The 20,658-nt window shown below is 40.2% G+C and overlaps 3 protein-coding genes across 6 annotated transcripts in view; 1 reads left to right on the plus strand and 2 right to left on the minus strand.

Annotated features, from left to right (window-relative positions):
- Positions 1 to 1,230: 1,230 nt before the first annotated feature.
- Positions 1,231 to 10,022, minus strand: abcd4 (ATP-binding cassette, sub-family D (ALD), member 4). 3 transcript variants are annotated; one of them, XM_062527069.1, is made up of 19 exons: positions 9,776 to 10,022; positions 9,006 to 9,124; positions 8,114 to 8,241; positions 7,767 to 7,906; positions 7,194 to 7,310; positions 6,273 to 6,398; positions 5,986 to 6,036; positions 5,787 to 5,881; positions 5,239 to 5,360; positions 4,972 to 5,063; positions 4,791 to 4,880; positions 4,069 to 4,274; positions 3,602 to 3,693; positions 3,487 to 3,523; positions 3,294 to 3,343; positions 3,019 to 3,071; positions 2,603 to 2,679; positions 2,224 to 2,339; positions 1,231 to 1,433 (listed from the first exon to the last, which is right to left on the minus strand). In XM_062527069.1, exons 1-19 carry the CDS (start codon positions 9,784 to 9,786, stop codon positions 1,365 to 1,367), a joined length of 1,791 nt encoding a protein of 596 aa, XP_062383053.1. In that variant the 5' UTR covers positions 9,787 to 10,022; the 3' UTR covers positions 1,231 to 1,364. The 3 variants fall into 3 exon arrangements, with proteins under 3 accessions (XP_062383053.1, XP_062383045.1, XP_062383037.1); XM_062527061.1 differs by having other exon boundaries at positions 9,659 to 10,022; XM_062527053.1 differs by having other exon boundaries at positions 9,407 to 10,022.
- A 79-nt stretch (positions 10,023 to 10,101) lies between these two features.
- On the plus strand, positions 10,102 to 15,747 carry pak1ip1 (PAK1 interacting protein 1). The gene is made up of 10 exons (XM_062527079.1): positions 10,102 to 10,364; positions 10,535 to 10,697; positions 10,867 to 10,987; positions 11,124 to 11,198; positions 11,393 to 11,445; positions 11,628 to 11,773; positions 14,138 to 14,235; positions 14,327 to 14,426; positions 14,528 to 14,657; positions 15,599 to 15,747. The coding sequence occupies exons 1-10, from the start codon at positions 10,287 to 10,289 to the stop codon at positions 15,724 to 15,726; spliced, it is 1,092 nt and encodes a 363-aa protein (XP_062383063.1). The 5' UTR covers positions 10,102 to 10,286; the 3' UTR covers positions 15,727 to 15,747.
- Positions 15,748 to 18,016: 2,269 nt separating this feature from the next.
- klhl14 (kelch-like family member 14) overlaps positions 18,017 to 20,658 on the minus strand; it is a 14,029-nt gene continuing 11,387 nt past the window's right edge. Inside the window, exons 6-9 of one of the 2 annotated variants that reach the window (XM_062556154.1) lie at positions 20,475 to 20,658; positions 19,805 to 19,963; positions 19,561 to 19,718; positions 18,017 to 19,266 (exon numbers count right to left, since the gene is read on the minus strand). The exon at positions 20,475 to 20,658 is cut by the window's right edge and continues 7 nt beyond it. In XM_062556154.1, coding sequence (XP_062412138.1) covers positions 19,126 to 19,266; positions 19,561 to 19,718; positions 19,805 to 19,963; positions 20,475 to 20,658 — 642 coding nt within the window. In that variant the 3' untranslated portion in view covers positions 18,017 to 19,125. Of the gene's footprint in view, positions 19,267 to 19,560; positions 19,722 to 19,804; positions 19,964 to 20,474 lie in introns of both variants that reach the window. The other variant, XM_062556161.1, reaches the window with a different exon arrangement.

Genomic DNA, 20,658 nt, shown 5'->3' on the forward strand with positions numbered 1-20,658 from the left:
CAAGTAAATTGTTTGCCCACGCCAGTAACAGTTAGACAAGTCTTACACGAATCAAAATATTTACAACAGAGCCTACAGAGATGAGTAGTCTGCGTGGTAACTGAGACAGGCTGGCAGATTGTCTTCCTGAGAGACCTTTGGCCTAATGTAGTCCAACTCCCTCTCCCTAAATGTATCCCAGTCACAAGAAGGCTAGACTGGCCCCTACAGACTGATTTGTTAATGAACCTGTGGCTCCTTCCAGACAAGTCAGTAAGCACCAGAATTGTCTCTGTCAACTTACTATTCCATCTGATAGAATCACCTCTACTTACATTTACACTACAACAGGCTACTTATTGTTACTTAGATGAGCAGATCCAAAGATGGTTCTCCTTATGTATTGTGATAAATTTGCAAAGGCAAATATGACCATCTTTTTTCAAGTGTGTCATTACAACATTGTATTACAGTGTGTCTCACTGTCTGTCAAATGATCTCTCAAAAGAAGTGCCCTCTTCCAAAAGAACACTTTTATCAAGAATTACAATTGTGTACACCATAAAGTTGCACTATATTTCAGGATCATTTAAGGTTATAAGTATTAGAAGTACAGTATGTGGATTTCCTATTTTGTATTTCTTTGGATAATAAAACTGTATCTCATAAAACATCTTTAAACAATCACTTGGATAAAGGTATATGGACATATGTTTAGCTTTTAGAGGACTATGTTACCAAAATATAGGTATCATGATAATAGTTTATATTATTTTTCAAGCCAAATAACTTTTGCTAGAGCCTGCTGTGCTGCTGTTTTGCAAGGCCTTTGCAAACCTGTTGTAATAGTTAGCTTGATAGTTTCAAATGAACAAATTCATAATGCCTCTGAGATTAAAACTCAGAAAAGATTATTATTCGTTTATTGTTAATCGCATCTGTCTAAAATTGTATATGGGTGTTCTGAGCTTTGCTAATTCGATGTCAGCAAACACACATAGTCTTTACCATCTGAGCCCACAGGAAAACCTCTAAATCCATCCCTTTTGTGGCTCACAGGATATGCTATTGTACAATTCCACTTCCTGACAAACAAAACAGTCCATGCTATTTATTGTCATGGTTCCCATACATGAATGAAGGTCTTACCACAGAGGCGTACAGTAGAGAAATAACTCACCATCCTCACCTTCACGCTCTTCAGCATGCACTGAAAGTAAGAATGGTACATATCAAACAACTCTTAACAGATTACAAAACTGAACGGTCATCTTTATTTGTAAATCACATAAACATGATAATGATCAAACCAAGAAAAAGAAAATCCATGCAATATTTGCAAGGCATTTTCATGACTGAATGCAGTCTGTAGGGTCAATGTACAGTCAGTCCTCTTTCAGCTTGGCAAGCTCCCACCGGCCACCACCACAAAGCCGCAGCATCAGGTCGTGGTACTGTAGGACAGAGGGAAAAAAACTGCATAAAGGAACAGGTCAAACATCCAATCAGGCTTCATGAGCTGAGCTGAATTTAGCGGAAGAGGAGTGGGGTGGTGGTGATGGAGGGGGACTAGGATACAAATATCTCCTTTCATGTCAAGTTACTCAGATGGCTGGGTCAAGCTAACCTCCAGCCAAACCACATTCCATCATGTGAGGACCCATCTGATGGGGTCAACCAAGACTAAAAGCCACAGATTGCATCAGCACTGACTGAATGGTGTGAGAGAAGCCACTGGGCTTTTCACACTGTAACTATGGTTTCAGAGAGGACTGCAGACTATGAAGTCAACTGCCAAAAATACAAGCTTATTGTCCTGCAACAATCCCTCAGCAGAATAATTCAGAACGTATGGCAAAGTGTTGAACCTTTCTGAGACAGGTACACAATCTTTAATCGCAGGTACAGTATGTGCAGAATCTAATGGATGTAGTCCAAATGTTCTGCAACATACAGTACATCATAGAGAAAATAAAACAACATAAGGCTGTGCCACTGTTTTGCACCTCTTTGCAGAGTGAGATTATTCTGACAGATTACCAAATGCACATACATAAATAAATCAAATCTATTGCAGGCTCTGTAGAGCAATTCACTTCACCTCAGTTCAACATTGCTTTATCTTCATCGATGTTTATCTGGTTTGAGACTTGTTTGAGCTTCAGAAAACACATTTTGTCAGAAAACACAAGTTGTTTTTGTTTTGTCTTTGTTTATGCACTAGAATACATAAGACCTGGATACCTTTTCAAGACTTCTGCGATGGCCGAGACTTATGAGAGTCATGCCCAGCTGTTTACAGGCGCGGTAAAGCTGGTCTTCGGCCTCCTCTGTCAAAGCACTGGTTGCTTCATCCAACACTGACAAGAACACAACAGTTATACACACACCGATCACTGCAGAACACACCCCAACCAAATTGATTGACAAAACTGCCGGAGGACGCAACACTGATTCATAATTTACTGTTCACTTTGGTATTCCGTGCTGTGCAATCACATACTGACTGTGAGGTGACAACCCTTTTTGCTCATTTTATTGATCAATTGCACATCAGCAAATGATGACAAAAAGCACATCCAGATGACAAAAGGCCACCCAGTCCTGGGCCATTGAGACCAACCTGCATACTTTGGCTGCAGATAGAACAGCCGTGCGAAGCAAAGCCTCTGCATCTCCCCTGGTGACAAAGCATCGTACCTGTGTGGAGATCGCAAGAGGGACAGTATGTGCCATAAGCCAGGGCTGAGCTGAACAAAAGGTGGCAATTAAAGACCACTTAAGTGCTACTGCAATGAATGCTCCTATAGGGAAAAATAGGCTGGAGATTTGCCTTCCGATTTATCATTTTTTTCCCCAGTCAATTCCTTCCCCACTACTTCCTGTTGACTGACTTATTTCTCCCCCACTGACCACTGCATGTTAAGCATTACAGATAGGAACAGTGCTATCATCACAGGTCCCCGCACCCCTTCATTAGACACTAATAATCAACGACAAGGTGCATGAGACGAGGTTGGAGGTAGGGGTTTCTCTTACCAGTTCAATTCCACTCCTTCATCCAGCCCACCCGTTCGCTTCAGGAGACTGGACTGAAAGAGAAATGAAAAGGCTCAGAGCAAAGTAATCTCTCCCGTCTCTGCACACAGATGAGAATGCAGGCATTTAATTTAATTTAATGAAACTGCGCCTTCTAGAGATGTTAGCCAAGGGCAATTAAGGGAGCTCATCATGGCAAGGACCCTATTTAGAACTTCATTACTCAGTCTTAAAAAAAGACCAACTGACTCTGTTAAAGGTTACTGACTCCTTACCACTCCAGCCAGCTCAAGGTATTGTGTGATTCTTTCATCATCTATGGCTCCTGTAATATTTTGTACATTAATACCATTATTACACAGGAATAGAAAAAAAAAACATTACAACATTACAACACACAAAATATCCATGAATCCAACATAGAGCAGAGTATTTGCATTGCAAAGGAACCTCAAAAGCAAACAATACCTTTAACTGGATAAATGTCCTTCAGGGGGTAAATCACCTGTTGCGGAGGGAAATTACAGTGCATCAGAGAACAACCAGCCTACCTTGAAAGCCAACCAGCAGAGCCAAAGCTCACCTGCTCTCTCAGGGTCCCATCTGTCAGGTAGGGCTTCTGAGACAGGAACATGAGTCCCCTCGGCCCAAAGCACGTCCTCATCTCCACGGAGCCTGCGAGAGCCGACACAGACTGACTAGAGACGGGAGCACACACAGACTATGGCAAGAGACGTCTCCCACATGCCAAAACAAGACCGTTTTCTACGGCAAGAAGGGATCGAGCAATCAAAATATGCTATGCTGGAATATTCTAACATGATTTCAACATGACATTTCACTTAATCCAGCCCAATTTAATTCACCTTAATCCACAATGCACTCAGACAGGGAATGGAAAACCTCTAGCAGATGCGGTAAAGAACATGTGCTATTTAACCTGAGAAGCAATCCATCTCAAGATGAGGCATACTCCTACATCGACACTTTCAGTCCACTTCAGCATAGAGTCCTCGCCCTGCTACAGTATACTGTATGTGTAATCCTCACCGCTAGTTGCTTCCCAGAGTCTGTTGAGGACCCGGAGCAAGGAGCTCTTCCCCGTGCCTGTGTTCCCCACCACGAGCAGGTGGGAACCTTGGCAGACCCGCAGGCTGAGGTCCTCCACAAGCAGCTCCTCTGAAAAGGGAGACTTATAGCTCAGCTTATCCAGGATGAAGGCCGTGTCCGTGGGTACGTCTTGCACCTCAAGGTCACTGCAAGTAGAGAGGAGGAATGACTACAGTATATATCTAGGGCTTGAAGGCTTAGATCACAGAAGAACACCTGAAGTACATTTCTGCTGTGCACCTGCCTCTATCATGTATCTCCAAGTTGTCCAGCTGACCACTTGTGCTCAGGTTTTGTTACTGCCTACGCTACTTCCACTCTTCAAGTCTTCTTGTTGACAATACATCAGAACACATTAGTATTTACAATAGAACAAGTTTGTGGGCAAATATGTTCCAGACCACCTTGGTAAGTGGTTTGAGTGATTGGATCACAATGTGTCTTGTGTTTTTAACCCCCGTCCATTTGTGATGTGCCCAAGGTGCATTTAACATATTTTGCTGTTCAAGAATAAACGTTCCAGTTCAGCATGCCTGAACAAGTGCTTTTCGGTTGCTTTTTAAGATAAGAATTCCATCAAGACAGACAGAATATATTGAGTGAAGGGCCAGGAAGAGAGAAGCATTTCATGTTCGGAATATAACACTACCTTCATGCCATACCTGTCAAACTCGTATGTCTCCCCTGACACAGGGTCATAATCACACTGCTTCCTGCCCATCTCCTCCATCACTTCTCTCAGCTCCCCGATCCTGTGACCACAAATAAGACAAGACAGAGTGTCACGCTGTGGGCTAACAGGAAGCCTGGTTCACACTTTTGAAATGCCACAAAAACCATTACCTGTGAGTGTAGCCGGCAACGTCAGAGAGTGTAGTAGACAAATCTATTAGCTGTGTAAAGCAATTAATCAGGTAGATGCAGACAAAGGCATTCTGGAAAAGAATGAGAGAAAAAGACCGCATTCATGTGACTCATTTTCTTTCATCAAAAACAAAAATCCGCTGTATAATAAGGAGACGACTTCCTGGTGATGTTTTTTTAATTTTTAAGAACAAGCACGACATGTCTGAGTGCACTTCTGCAAGCGTGAGCCGAGCTTATACCCACCCTGCTGATGAGGGCACTGAGCTCACCCGGCGTGAGCCCGTCATACACGCCGGTAAAGATGGGGATGGCAATTACTATGTAGCTGAGAATGCTGCCCATGTAGTCAAAGGTGTTCACTCCAACTGTGGGGTGCGGAAGAGAGAGCAAAAGCACAGGTGTGGGTGGAGGGAACTAATTCATGAGCAGCACTCAAGGCCCGGGCTAACAGACCTGAGGGCTACATATGAAGTGCAGTTTTTATTAAAGTCCTGCCTCTGCAGAGACACTAGAGACGTACAGCCCAACTACTAGAGAGGACCAACTCTCCTCTGCAGATCACAGAGGACTGGATTATACTGCCATCAGAGGGTCTTCAATCACAGAATTCAGTTCATTAACTCTCGCTGTTGCCTTCACCATGAAAGCTTCTGCTTTTGACTGGCTGTAGGCCATATTAAAGAAAAGAAAAAGATTGACGATCTACAATCAAAGACAAAATATGCAGTATTAAAATTTTAATTCAAATTAGATGGAGGACCGTTCAATTCTATAAAAGGCAACAGCCTTACTGTACAGCCAAAGTTCCTTGTTCATGAGACTCTTCTGGGTCTGTACAAGGGCCTGAAGTTTGTTGTCAGTTCGATGGTGCTCAACTTTTCCTGCCCTATAATCACATAACACATGGTACTTGAAAACAAACACAACTGGAATTGTGCAATCATCAGAATCATTGGCCCTATTTGAATTGACTGGGCATAGTATACTGACCTGTAGAAGGCTATAGATTCTGCATTTACTCGAATCTGCATATGTTTGAACCTGGAAAGAGATTAACACACACACACACACACACACACACACACACACACACACACACACACACACACACACACACACACACACACACACACACACACACACACACACACACACACACACACAGCATTGGTTTAATAACAGAATTTCTAAATGGGTCCATGCTACCTCCTCACATGTGTGTGTGTGTGTGTGTGTGTGCTGACATCAAGACTCATGAAGCTGTTAAAACATCTTACCTAAAGTCCCCCTCTAACTTCTCTTGTTCAACCAACGTGGAGACTATGGGCCCCATCAAAACTTTGTTGGTTATGGTTCCAACGACAAAGTAGCCAAAGATGCTGCCCAGGCCAATCCAGCCCGTGCTTTGAGATGCAGAGAGAGCAAGAAGCATTGGTCAAGGAGGCTTACAGGTTCAAAGCTGTCTTTATTGCTCCACTTGAAGAGAATTGATTTGGAGCTAGGGATTACCTCCAAATAAAAACACACTAAAACACAGAGTGCTCAATCACCAGGAATGGAGAGTGGCATAGTACACAAGTGTGTAGGAAGATAGGAAATACAAACCAAGCATGTGCAACTACATGCAAATGTGCAAATGTACTACAGTAGGTAGGTAGTGGATTCCATCCAGATTACTATCTGCCATTAAGCATCTTAATAGCCAAGGAGTAAAAAAGAGACACGACATGTCTAACACACCTCAACAATGCTGACCTGAGGACCATAAGAACAAACTCCTTGTGAACTGGCCAGAACAGGAGGGCCTCCTAAGAACCTGCCTGTAGTAAATGTCCAAAAGCTGAGCATGACTCCCCCTAGTGATCTTATTGGCCATGTTAACAAGTCTACCGTGTCTATTCTTGTTGTATATTCTTCGTTTTTCAAACCATGCAACAATACAGTTAAAGATAAAACAGATTATAAATCGAGTGAAAACAAGTCATCAATGCTTCAGTAGAGACATTAAAATAATTCATTTTTCTTAAATATAAAAGCCATTAGCAGTGGCAGCTTCACAGTACAATAACAGAAAACCTGGTCCTGACTACCATGGCCAAATGGTACAGAGGCCATCTTATCAAGCACGGCCTCTTAGTTACCATGGTTGCTCAAAGACGCTCTCGGGAAGTGCAGTCCTCGGTGGTAACGTTTCTCACCTGTTGTAGCACTGGTACGTGTAGTAGGCCAGGGTGAAGGGCGATATGAGGACTCGGCTGGCCATGGTGCTCATTTGCTTACACAGGCGTTCAGCATCCTGGCTGATCCGCTGGTCCCTGCACAGATTTAAGAGCAGGCATTCAGTGCAAGTAATTGGGATAATTGCCTCAGTGGACATTGCCAACTGTATCGGGTCAAATGTAGCCTACTCAAGAGGTAAGACCATTTCAATGGCTTGCATTAAACTGGCCATTTCCCACCTATTAAGTATGGAGATGTTGAAGTGGAGTTTAACATGGAGCAATGTTAAAGTGTATTTGGTGGCGATTAGTAATCTTTAAGGGTAAGACGAAATGTGCTGCCTTTCCCACTCATTTCTATTTTAGTTAGTTAGGTACAGAATTAGCCTTAAGCTGTAGAACTGAAAACTGCTGGCTTTCAGAGGAAATTATTGGTCAATAGCATCTGAAACACTCCAGGTGAAGTCCTTAAATGTCATTGTGTGAGTGTGAGAGTGGTTGTGTGTGTGTGTGTATGTGTGTGTGCGTCTGAATTGTTATTAATATACTTACGGGTTATCGACATCCTTTCTCAACACATTGAGAGTGTAGTAGACCCTTCCATGAAAATATTCCTCATGAAGGCACTCAGTTAATGAGTTTCTCCAGTTTACATATAACCGATTACAGATATACTGGTCTAGACTCTTCAACTGCAGAGAAAAAGTAAAGACGTCCATTAATGCTACTTCAGACAAACGAAAGACATCCGTACAAATATAAGTGTTGCTATTGCTACTATTTCCACAAACAGTTCCAGTGAGAACATTGAAAACTGAGATGAACATTACACAATTTAAAAATACAAAACCTCAAAATTGTTTCATTAATATTTGCCAACAGGAAAAGAATGAACTTACTGATGAGTTCATCAGGATCAGCACAATTGCGAACGAAGCCAGTGATTTAAATGTCTCAAAGTTCTTTTCTGATAGAACATTATAGAACTGACTGGGGATGACGCCCACTTGGTAAATTACTAGTTGTTCTGAAACATAGGATAAATGTATTGTGTTAGACTGCTATAGATGAAAGACAGTGTGCTCTGTTCATTTCATGACTGAAAAAATCATGATTCCAAAACACATCCTCCTCAGCACTAGGTTTCACAGGGTATAATGCTGGTTGCTTCACTTTAAGCACCATTCAGGAAGTATCCCCTTAAATTCCAGTTAATCTACTGTAAGTAAGTGACTGGATCGATGTGACCAGACTCAGTAAAACCAACCCTTGTGAGCACTTCACAGAAGTGGGCAAGTGGCACCTTTGTCTATCTTTCGCTATGGACTAGACAGCTCTATCTGGTTCACAGTCCAATCCAAACTGCAAAACTTGCACAAATTCTTCAGCTATCTTTTCAGAATACACTATTTTTATGATTTAACTAAATAAAATGAACTACTTGTCAAACAATCAACTTTGTGACAACTAATGCAAACTATGGTCAAAAAGTTTATTTGAGGGGACAGTTTTGTGGCCATTTGTCTTCTTTTAGACTAATATACATTCTGTGATAAATACTTTCTTATCTGACACTCAACTCTTTTCAAACCCAGCTTTTCATAGGTATAGGCTACAGTAACTCTGTAGGAACCTCGTGCAACATAGGCTACTGATTAACCAATAATTTGCACCATAGACCACGCACCAGTCACAATCCAAAATAAAGAAAAATCACTGCATAAACCCTTAAAAGGATAGATGTGTGTTTGTATTTCTACAGTGTAGGTTGACTCAAGGAGACTCACTCACCTAAAAGAGTAACACCAAGCAGAGTCACAAACATGTGGACATTCTGACTGGACCAACATGGGAAAAGGATCCTCTGGATGCTGCAAAATCTCTGGAGACATTTTAGGTCCAACTTTGGTCTAATAATAAAGTAAAGAATATTGGGCTTTGTGAGATTTCGAGATACAAAGCAATGTAGAACATCAGGCCAGCTGAAAAGGCTAGAAAACACTTGGAGCCCTGGATCTGTGGATGTGCACATGCCCACTTTACCCCACTTACAGGACAGTGATAAAATAATCTCAAAATATGTGTAATACATGGATGAATAAATAAAAAATAAAAAAAACTACTTGTAATCTAAGAGTGGTATATTTAACATATAATGAATGAACGTTATGTATTTTCTGCATTAGGCCTACCTCTTATGACTTTTAGCTTGCCCACCTGAAGACATTGTCCAAAACACACAAAAACAAAAATAGCAAAAAAAAAAGACTAAAACGCGGTTATGTCTACACACATGGGCATAACCAGTGTGTTAACGAGGACCGAAAGTGCAGTGTAGGAATGTCTTGGGTCTAAAGTGTGTGTATCCATGTGACAGTGCAGTGACATAAAAATGAAGTCATGACTTGCTAAAGGAGTGGTGAGTCGAAGAGACTTCTACGTACAACCAGGCAGTTTCACTGTTGAACATGTTGACGCGCAAGCAGAATTCAAAGACGCCTTAGCAGGACTTTGCTATATCCACTTCTTCCTCGCATACACCTTCTCACCATGCTTCTCACCTATCACTCATTCGCCAAACCGTGCTGTCAACACAGATGTTGTTGGGGGAAACAAATATTTTCCTGTTTTGACATTCCTTTGACAAAAACAACAGAATGCTACTACACCTCCCACTGACTGATGGCTTTAAAATAGCAATGATCAAACTGTCCTCAGAGGATTTTTATCAACAACATATATATCTCTACATTTAACTAAAGATCTTTCTTGAAATTGCATGCAAGGTTTTCAGGACCAGTTACTAACTACCGGAAGAGGACTCTTAATTTAGAAAGCAAAATGTGATGAAAACTTGACCCGGAAGTGAAACTTCATCTGGGTCGTAGAGTCCTCACATGTTGCTGTTTCTACATGTGTGCCACAGTAAAACTCCCATGAAATATTTATGTTCCACAGTTATAGCAGACGAAACTTCGCTTAAAGGCATTCGCTGCACGACTTGAAGTCAAGGATAGTTTCTAGTATACTGTAGGGTTGTACAGCGAACCACGCTGCTTAGGATATCAAAACATGGGCGTTGAAGTTGAGGTTGTTGCTGGAAGTTATGAGCAGATTTCATTTGGCTATCATGTGTGCAGAGATGGAGAGGTAATGTTAACAGTATAACTTAATTAGTGTATTTATTTCTTTCATTCTCTTTATTATGACAGTAAACACTTTAACGTTGGCAGTATGTATGTTAGCTAAACAAGCATTTAGCTATCTATCTGGCTCAAGTATGCTACCCTCACTAACAGGATGTCTACATTTTGTTCTAGGACTGGACATCAACGCCTCACTTCACCCATCACGCACATACAGCTAGTCTGTCAGCTGTAGCATCTAACAACAGGTATATTGCCACAGGCAGTAAAGACGAGACCATACAGCTGTATGATATGAAGAAGAAGATTGAACAGGGAGCCTTACTGCACCATGATGGTATGTCAACAGTAGCCTGAGTTAGAGAAAGATTTTAGAGCCTCTGGTTCTTTGTGGTGATGTTTTGTGTGCAGTGATGTGAGGTTTATTGTTCAGATGTCCCCCTGAAACATGTAAAAGGCTAAGTGAAGTTTCCGTTATAAAAACTTGAACTATGTAACATGACAAGGTACCATCTCGTGTCTGGAGTTCTATGGCTCAGCTCACTTACTCAGCGGAGGAGAGGATGGACTGATGTGCGTGTGGAGGACAAAGAAGTGGGAGTGTCTAAAAACCATAAAAGCACACAAGTAGGTGTTGAACCTGAATCTATGTGCTGTTAGTTGTTATATAATGGTTGATAGTTATCAGCAGCCCTGATTATTATCCTGCCCATTATAATTATTATGCATTCATGATCAACTGACCTCTCACTACTCTCTTTAGGGGCCGCTTAACCTCATTATCAGTCCACCCATCTGGGAAACTTGCTCTGTCTATTGGTACAGACAGAACACTCAGGTACATTTTATCGGAATTGAACTTTAGTATTTTTTGATGATCTACCGTCTACTGTATTATTTCAGTAGGGTAAGAATGATTTGATAACACACATACTGCAAACTATATTTTGTGCAGAATGAATTGTGTGTAAAAAATGTTGATGAACCAAATGTCATGTGATGGTCTTAACTTAAATCATGCTTAAATCGTAGAACATGGAATCTAACCGATGGAAGATCAGCGTTTGTCAAAAACCTCAAACAGAGTAAGGAATATTGTCATGAGTTTTCTGATAATACATTATTAGAATAGTTCTAATTTACTGTGAAGTGTTTTCATAAACAGATGTAGTGTGTGGAACATGATTGATTATATTAATTGTACTGAAACACATAGGAATTACTGTTGCCCACAGTGTAGTGATGTAACATCCATGTTATTTTCTAGGTGCTGATATAGTTAGATGGTCTCTTGAGGGAGATAAATATGTGGTGGTGACCAACGATAAGATAGATGTTTACAACCTTGACACTGCCACAGTGACCACAACCATCACCAATCCCTCAAGAATATCATCCATCAAGTTTGTGCAGGTACGCTAAAAACATTTTTTTTTGGTGACTGACTTAACTAATTGGCATTTTCTTTGATGACAATGTCTTATCTTTTTTGTAGTTGGGTCATTCCGTGTCAAATCACCCAGTGCCGGAAAGTGACCCTCTCCGAAAAAATCTGAAATAAATCACAGGTGTTTGTAGACTAGACCTATGCACAAATCTGAAATAGTATACCTGGATCACTAATGGTTTAAAATCTATAGCCCTTTGAAGCTTCAAGTCATTTTAAGCATTGTGGTGAACAGTCCTTTTTGGTCAACTTGCAACGTTATTGGTTCTTTTGGTATTTCACACACATCAGTGAAACTATGTGAATGGAAGCACATTTTCCTGTTGAATTAAGAAATCTAATCAGATGAGACGTGTCTTGTGTAATTTCCCCTCTGCAAAGCTCTGAAAATGGCTATAAATTCATTATGTGAAAAGACATCATCACTTTTGAAGGCTTCTCATTCGAAAGGTATGTGCCACAAATTTCATCAGGTTTTTTTCCCACTCATATGTGGACTATAAGGTCATGTCCATGCATCAACTTTGGTTGTAATCGTTGTCATATTGTCAGAGCATTTTGTTTTAATTGGGCTTGATTTTCAAAAAGCCCATTTTCGTCCTATCATTTCACCATGTGGACAGTTAACAGGATTTTTTTTAATTTTACCATATCACATTCTGTATGTGAGGATCATCTGTCCAAAATTTGGGCTTGTTGCTGAGTTTCTTTATTGGAGATATGATTTTTGGAAAATATTCTCTATAAATCCACTGAACTTGCATTGGATCTGCAGTACTACTTTGCACCACATGGGATGCTCTTTTAATACAATGGAAGTCAATGGAAGAGTAAGAGATTCACTTGTTTGCTGCACATATCCAATCTAAACACACATTTTATGGTTCATAGTTGAATTGCTCCAAGTAATGATTGCAACATGAACAACATACTACTCATAAATAAATCTTATTTAGCTAAATAAACTGATCAAGCTAAATATACACACATAAGACTGACTGATCATACATGCAGCAAGAGGATTTAGCTTGCCATCTTTGTAACAGTGTTCTACACCACCATAGAAGTTGGAAAATGAAAGTCATGAACATATTCAAGAAAAAAGGGGTTTCAAGAATTCAGTGCATTATCAGATGCAGAAAAAGCGTCAGATGCAGTTTAGAGCAGATATTTCACTTGATGAAGATGACCATGCATGTTTCCATCACATAAAAGTTTTAATCAAAAGGTATGAGGGCTCAAAACACTATTGCCTGGATCCAAGACGCATTCATGAAAAGGAGATAACTCATCAAGTATCTTGTATGTATGATGACCAGTCAGTCTTATGTGTGTATAATTTGCTTGATCCGCTTATTTTCTCTAAATAACATTTATTTATGAGTAGTATGTTGTTCATGTTGCAATAATTACTTGGAGAAATTCAACTATGAACCATAAAATGTGTGTTTAGATTGGATATGTGCAGCAAACAAGTGAATCTCTTACTCTTCCATTGACTTCCATTGTATTAAAAGAGCACCCCATGTGGTGCAAAGTAGTACTGCAGATCCAATGCAAGTTCAGTGGATTTATAGAGAATATTTTCCAAAAATCATATCTCCAATAAAGAAACTCAGCAACAAGCCCACATTTTGGACAGATGATCCTCACATACAGAATGTGATATGGTAAAATTTAAAAAAAATCCTGTTAACTGTCCACATGGTGAAATGATAGGACGAAAATGGGCTTTTTGAAAATCAAGCCCAATTAAAACAAAATGCTCTGACAATATGACAACGATTACAACCAAAGTTGATGCATGGACATGACCTTATAGTCCATATATGAGTGGGAAAAAAACCTGATGAAATTTGTGGCACATACCTTTCGAATGAGAAGCCTTCAAAAGTGATGATGTCTTTTCACATAATGAATTTATAGCCATTTTCAGAGCTTTGCAGAGGGGAAATTACACAAGACACGTCTCATCTGATTAGATTTCTTAATTCAACAGGAAAATGTGCTTCCATTCACATAGTTTCACTGATGTGTGTGAAACACCAAAAGAACCAATAACGTTGCAAGTTGACCAAAAAGGATTGTTCACCACAATGCTTAAAATGACTTGAAGCTTCAAAGGGCTGCAGTTTTTAAACCATTAGTGATCCAGACATACTATTTAAGATTTGTGCATAGGTCTAGGCTACAAACACCTGTGATTTATTTCAGATTTTTTTGGAGAGGGTCACTTTCCAAATTGGCTGAAATTGGGTGATTTGACACGGAATGACCCAGTTGTGACTTTTCATTAAAACATTTGTTGGCTGGGTTTGTGTGTGTTCTAGAACACTTGTCTAGCTGTGGCTGGTGATGATGAGACAGTCCGGCTTTTTGACCTCACAACAGAGAAGTGTACGTGTGAGTTCAAGGCTCATGAAACTAGGTATGAATAGCTGTCCTTTTAAAAGTCAGATAATCAACTTATTTCACATCTGAAAGAAACTTTAATCAGATGTAAATCTTTATTTTTGCAGGGTAAAAGCAGTGGATTGTTTCATGCTGGATGACTTCTGTGTTATTGTGACAGCATCAAATGATGGATTCATCAAATTGTTTAAACTGCATCTTGACAAGGTGATATATTTATTTGATAACAGTTTGACTGGTGAATATCTTGTATGTCTCCTCTCACTCTCCTTTACACTGGTACTAATCATGTCTCTCTTGTCCATTAGCTTTCCGAGCCTCCCAAGCTTTTGTTGGAGGTGAACACGACAGCAAGACTCACTTGCCTGACTGTGTTCAAGCCGACTGCAGAGAGTGAGGCCACAGAGGAACAAAATCCTGAGCCAACCTCCTCTACAGGTACAGTAGTCACTGCAGGTTGACGGCAGGCACAGTTAATAAGTGTGAAGTAATGGGAGGTGTCATCTAGTAAGCCTACAGTATGTTTCCATTTCCATTTGAGTCACTTTACTTGCTTTGATTTTAGGTAAGGTAACTCTTAGGTAATTTTTGTGTTAAATCAGAAGATCTTTTTTTTTTTCTTCAAAAATTATGTCAAGATTGCTAATGGGTCCTAAAACCAAGGTCTACAAAATCAGTGCATTGCCTGAATACATCTTCCAGTCGCCACTATCTTGCGAGGAGAATTTTGTAAAGTTGCATCAACTTGTACTTACTTTCTTCTCACAAGATGGCAGCACCCAAAATAATTGTCAGGTAATGCGCTGACTACACAAACGGTCCTTTTTATACCACTATATTTGCGAAGGCATATTTCCGTCAAACTTAAAACTACTCCAATTAGGTCCCCTACAATACGCCAAAAATAGTTGTTTTGGAACTTAGGAAGTTGTGAAGGCCTAAAATATTGTCACAACATTAATAAAGGATGTAGGTGCAAAAAGACTTTATGATGCCCGCCAACTCGTTTTGATAACTTTGTTTTGACTTCGGTTTAATGGTCAGGCCATGCCCAATATGCCTTCCAAGATAAAGCATTTTTTGTAACTCTGACCTTAGGTCAAAAAATAGGAAAACTTTGGAATTGAACAAACTTATTTTCCAAGTTTTGGTTTTGGGATCTGAACATTATGCGGGCAAAATATAAGAGAACATGGCAACCATTCTCCTGGATTTGGCTGATGCAGTATGATACCGAATTACCCATTTGAGTGGACATTATTGGCAAAATATATTTTCTAGCACCATTTTCATAGTTCAGATTGATTGATGGGATGCCACTTTGTTATTTAATGTTTTAAAATGCCAAAATAATTCATTTCAAGGCATTTTTCTTGCAGCCACAGATGACCTGCCTTTGCCGTCCAAGAATAAGAGGGTCAGGATTGCTACAGAGGAGGTTGTTCTTGAAGAAGAGCGTAGCACCAAAAAGGTCAAGAAGGGTGGTAACAAGAAAAAGACTCAATAAACTCCCCTTTTTACACATGAATGAGTTTGCCCACTGTTGTCAACTATGCATTTGTGTTATACTTTAAACAATTACTACTCTGTGACTTCATAGGTAATGTTGTTATGCATTGAATTCTTTACAAAAGAACAAAACAGTGAGCATTTTGGGTGTTTTTGAACAATGACCGATAAGTAGGTCTATAGTATATTAATTGTGCTTGGAGATAGAATGAGTTACAATGCTCAATCTAGCAACAGTTCCCATTGTCCATTCAAAAATGTCTCTTGAAAGTGTGCCTGGATGATTTTAATCGAGGTTCATGGCTTCACTGAAAGGTTGCTGATAACTGACCTCATTAATTGAAGCAGTGGATAAACTGTCTGGAATATTGTGTAGGTCAGTCTGGGCCAATTTGTTTCTCCATCTATTGAATCAGGACTACTGTTTTTTTGAGTGATTGAACTCCCACTTTTCTGTATTTTATATAGGGGATTCGAGTTCTGAGTTCTGTTTGAGATGTGACTGGTGGTTGATACTATCCATAAATTTTGCTTTACAAAATGTTGCTGATCTTTAGGCCCACTTAAAGCCACTAGGGTGTGCTGTAGAGAGGAAATCGTGGCAAAACTATGACTGTGTGCATGTCTCTGGTGGTGGAGAGCATTTGATCACCGCAGGAAGCCTTAAGAAGTCTCTTATAAATTCCAGCAATTGGCTGAAAATTCGTGTTCATCCATGTGAGACTTCTATTGGATTCAATAAATAATGATTTTCTATTCAAGTTATTACCTGATGTGTTTGGATATCAGGTCTAGGTCCAGCTCTCCAAATTTCATATCATATGATTGTCTTAGATGTAGCCTAAAGACCTCATTCAGGATTCAAGGGCAAAAACAAAAACAGAACAGGAATTAGGTTTTGAATGAGTTCAATTTCCAGAGGAGGATGTATTGTGAGAGATTAAAATGATTGGTCATCAGAAACTTTGAATGTGCCCTTCAGTTGGTTGACTGTGGCCAAATTGAGATACTTGTGTCAGTAACTGGTCCCAACAATTGCACTTTTGGAAAGTGACAGTATATTTGTTATTGCTGTGGACAAAAGTTTTTCACCTTATTAAGTCTGATTGTTTGTTCATTCATAAAGCCTGTGGCACAATATTAAATAAAATATGAGTAAATTATTAACATACTTCTTATTTGAGTGTAGAGATACATTGAAGCCTTGGTGTACAGCTTCATCTTAAAATGCAGCACAGCCCTATCCCCTTCTTCAGAACAGAGCATTCCTGAAAATGTATACATCTCCCCCATATCCCAATTATGTGATAATTACTGTACACAGGGCTTTTGGGGATACAGGGATATTGGTGGAGTGGGACTGATTTCTCCCAGGGATGCACCTCCCAACATGGCTGTGTCTCGTTGTTTCTTCTTCTTGCTGGTCTTACAGGTAATCATATAATGTGTATGCCTTGTTCTTCAAAGCACAAGCACAACCATTTGCTATTCTTGACTGATTCACTGGCTTGGAAATAAAATTTGGCAACTGGAAAGTGGGAGGACCACTGCATGGGCCTCTAATGACAAGACGGCATCCGATCAGCCAGTGGAGAAAGCAGACTTCATCAGCGTTTCAGCTCCATTGACCTGAAGGATCCAGTCAAGCCTCTACTGGTTTCTGATGGTTTCCCGCCTACTGGACTTGGTATAAATCCATTGTCTCAACATGACGGGCTATTATCTAATGCCATTGTAATGGCCTTTACACTTTAAGATTTGGATCTAGCAGTCTTGTGGTGACAACACTGGAGGCATATAGATTTATTTAGTTGATGAACATTCCTATGATGACATTTCATTGTAAATGCTATTAAAAGTGTACAAACAACATTAAATAAACCAAATCTTGGTTGCAACGTGCCACATCCAAAGCAATCTAAATGTCCACAAACCTTAAACAGTATAACAATGTTATGAAACGCAGAAGTACCCAGATAAACTCACCTTTTTTTCTACAGCTGAAATGCAATGCAAAAAAATGGGGAGAGCTTTCGGCCACTTAGCCAGCTGTTTGGGAGCTATTAGAACCCATTAAGGCCTAAATGTTTGCCATTCTAATATTTTCCGTTTTGAAAGCTCAAATAGCACCAGCAGGTTGTGGCTTTTTTTTTTTTTTTAATCGAGGACAGCTCACACTCGCACTAAAATATACAGTATTGCTCATGGCCATAAGTGAAGATCCCAAATGGATAGAGGTCAGTGCAACATACCCATACACAAGACCAGTTTGGTCCAGAAGTGCTTTGTTTTATTTTCATAATCTAAAATGCAAAGGACAGAATAGGATTTGAGAATAAATCCAATGTTGAGTGCACAAAAATGTTTCACCAAATGAAATATTTACAATCATGAAAGTATTTTTAACTCTCCTACTTCAGTTAGGCATCAAGTAACATTACAGTATTGTACATATATGATAAAACAGTTATTGGAGTAAAATGTCAATAAATCTGAAATTTGTCAACAGTCAGTCTCATTCTTTTGATTATGTCATGTAAGACCATATTTTGCACATTTTGATTGTTTGACTGGGGAAACATCTACAGTATTGTGTTTAATTTATTTAGACTGTAGAAGTTGAAAATCTGTTAAACATTAACAGTAACACAGAATACATAATAAAGAGATACAGCATATTTCTCTGTTTAATTGAGGCCATTAATATACATGGCTAGAGGTCAACTTTTTTGATTGTACAATCCAGTTATGATCAAATTGAATGCCTCCGTGCCATAGTGTTCTGAACTGAACATCTTGTCTTAGCTTAAAAAAACATCATAGAGCAATAGTACAAGCACATGGGTTTTAAAAAGCTGTATTCTAGTCTACAACATACCAAGTATCATGACTTTAGATCAAATGAATATGACCTGAAAACCAATAATGTGATCAAAATGTTATCTCCACAGTAATGGTATATTCTGATCAAACACTATTTTTTAAGAGGGATGTTTTCCCACAAAAATACTAAATACAAATGGACATAAAGCCAGTTATATCAATTCATCTGAACAGTAAGCGTGCTTTAACATATAAGGCAAAAACCTTTTAATTTTTTTTTTAAAAAAGCATTATGAACATGTACAGTTGCAGTTTCTCAACACAGATGGAACACACACACTGTACATGTTATAAGTGATTATTTTTCATCATTCAACTCGCAATAAAGAAAGTGCTCTTGTCAAACCAGTAAAAAAATAATTTGTACACTTCCTATTGTCTGAAGAGCTCCCCAATCATTCTTGAAATATTTTTTTTTGTTTTGTTTTGTTTTTGTTTTATTTATATTTCTTTAAAGATCGGTCTGTTAGCCATCACAGGTTTTGATGAGAACTCTGCGCTCCTGTCCAGGCGGTCACTTGTTGAATGGCAGGCATGCTGGTAGGATGACCGTGGCACAGGTGGGGCCTGCCAGGGGCTCTGCCACCTCGCCCTCCAGCTCGGTCCACGTACCCTTCTCTGGGCTGTAGCAGATGGTGGACGACTTGTACGCCCCCTACGGAAGACAGAACAGGATCAAAAAAATGACCATCGTTTTTTTGTTTGCTAGTCACTCTCAAGACGGTGACTGACATTCACTCCAAAGTGAATGGTTGGTAGATTCTGCCTTGTAAAAAACGTAATTGTAAATGCAATCCAAAGTTTTAACCAGAATGGATCAGGTTACTCTCAATAATCATCATATTTCAATTGAGATTCCTTTAGCAATGGAATAAAAAGACAAAAGCAGCATGTTGAGTATGTTGTACATTATGAAAAGTGTGTGTAAAGTGTGTGTTTGTGTACCCACCATACTCCAGCTGTAACCCCCAACCAGGAAAATGCTGTCATCGAGAACAGCGCAGCCAGGACCACTGCGGCCCTCCAGAATGGGGGTTTGAAGGATGTTCCACTGATCCGCTTTGGGATCGTAGCACTCAACCAGCATCACATCAAGGTGGGAAAATCCTGCTATGTCAACGAAAGGAGAATCAAAACCATTCCATACTGCACTACATCATGCACTGTAAACAGACCAATTCAAGCCTACTTACCTTTCAGGTGATTTCCTCCGATAGCGTAGAGACGGTCATTCATTCCAGCTAAGACATGAATTGCTCGCTTTGTGTTCATATCCTGCTTTCTGGCCCAGACGTCCATGACGGGGTCATAACAGTAAAGCCAAGACACGTACTCTCCATTGTGCACTCCCCCTAAATAAAGAGAGAGTAGTGATGGTTCAGAAACAGGGGGGGCCCAGCGTGCACACACAGGCTACTGTATTCATGTTGTTCAGATCATTAAGATCATTACGGCACAAACTCATGATCCCCATCCATCTCACTCCCTCACGGAAACTCGTTATCACCGCGGTTGCAAATGACACGGTCACTCACGCGTCATTTTTTCGATGGGTGGCAAAGAATCTGGTCAGGGGCGCAGATAGTATTTTTGAACTGGGGGGGACAGCTGGGGGGGACAAGTGTCTAGTATCATTGGAAAGCCCCACGTCTGCTCTTTCGTGCAATAAAGGTCTCATCTCGCTGTAACTAATACTCGCGGAGCAATGTAACAGAGAAGAATGGGTGTGTTATTTATTTTTTATTTTTTGCCCTGCAAGTGGGGGGGGACAGATCGAGGTCAATCAGAATCTGAGGGGGACACATCCCCCCCCCCCCCGCCCCCCCCATCTGCGCCCCTGAATCTGGTAGCTGTCTGACTGACCTGAGATGTAGATCTTTCCGTTGTGCACTGCCCCGGCGTGGGCGGCCAGAGGCTGGGGGAGGGACGACACGTAGTTCCACTCGTTGGTCTCCAGGTTGTAGGACTCCACGCTGGACAGGTATCCTGCTTCATTCCTTCCACCGATCACATACAGGTGTTTGTCCAGGCAGCAGGCGAAAAAGCT

The sequence above is a fragment of the Sardina pilchardus genome, chromosome 2 (assembly GCF_963854185.1).
Source record: "Sardina pilchardus chromosome 2, fSarPil1.1, whole genome shotgun sequence".
Lineage (NCBI taxonomy): Eukaryota > Metazoa > Chordata > Actinopteri > Clupeiformes > Clupeidae > Sardina > Sardina pilchardus.

What these genes read in the sequence shown, in the direction of transcription:
- abcd4 (XM_062527053.1), bottom strand. Translation starts at nt 9,441, where the DNA reads ATGTCTTCAGGTGGGCAAGCTAAAAGTCATAAGAG. An exon ending in GCTTGGTGTTACTCTTTTAG is followed by an intron (nt 8,242 to 9,005) that starts GTGAGTGAGTCT and finishes CCTATGTTTCAG; the next exon opens with AACAACTAGTAATTTACCAA. An exon ending in GAGACATACGAGTTTGACAG is followed by an intron (nt 4,275 to 4,790) that starts GTATGGCATGAA and finishes CTCTACTTGCAG; the next exon opens with TGACCTTGAGGTGCAAGACG.
- pak1ip1 (XM_062527079.1), top strand. Translation starts at nt 10,287, where the DNA reads ATGGGCGTTGAAGTTGAGGTTGTTGCTGGAAGTTATGAGCAGATTTCA. An exon ending in ATGTGTGCAGAGATGGAGAG is followed by an intron (nt 10,365 to 10,534) that starts GTAATGTTAACA and finishes ATTTTGTTCTAG; the next exon opens with GACTGGACATCAACGCCTCA. An exon ending in AAAACCATAAAAGCACACAA is followed by an intron (nt 10,988 to 11,123) that starts GTAGGTGTTGAA and finishes TACTCTCTTTAG; the next exon opens with GGGCCGCTTAACCTCATTAT.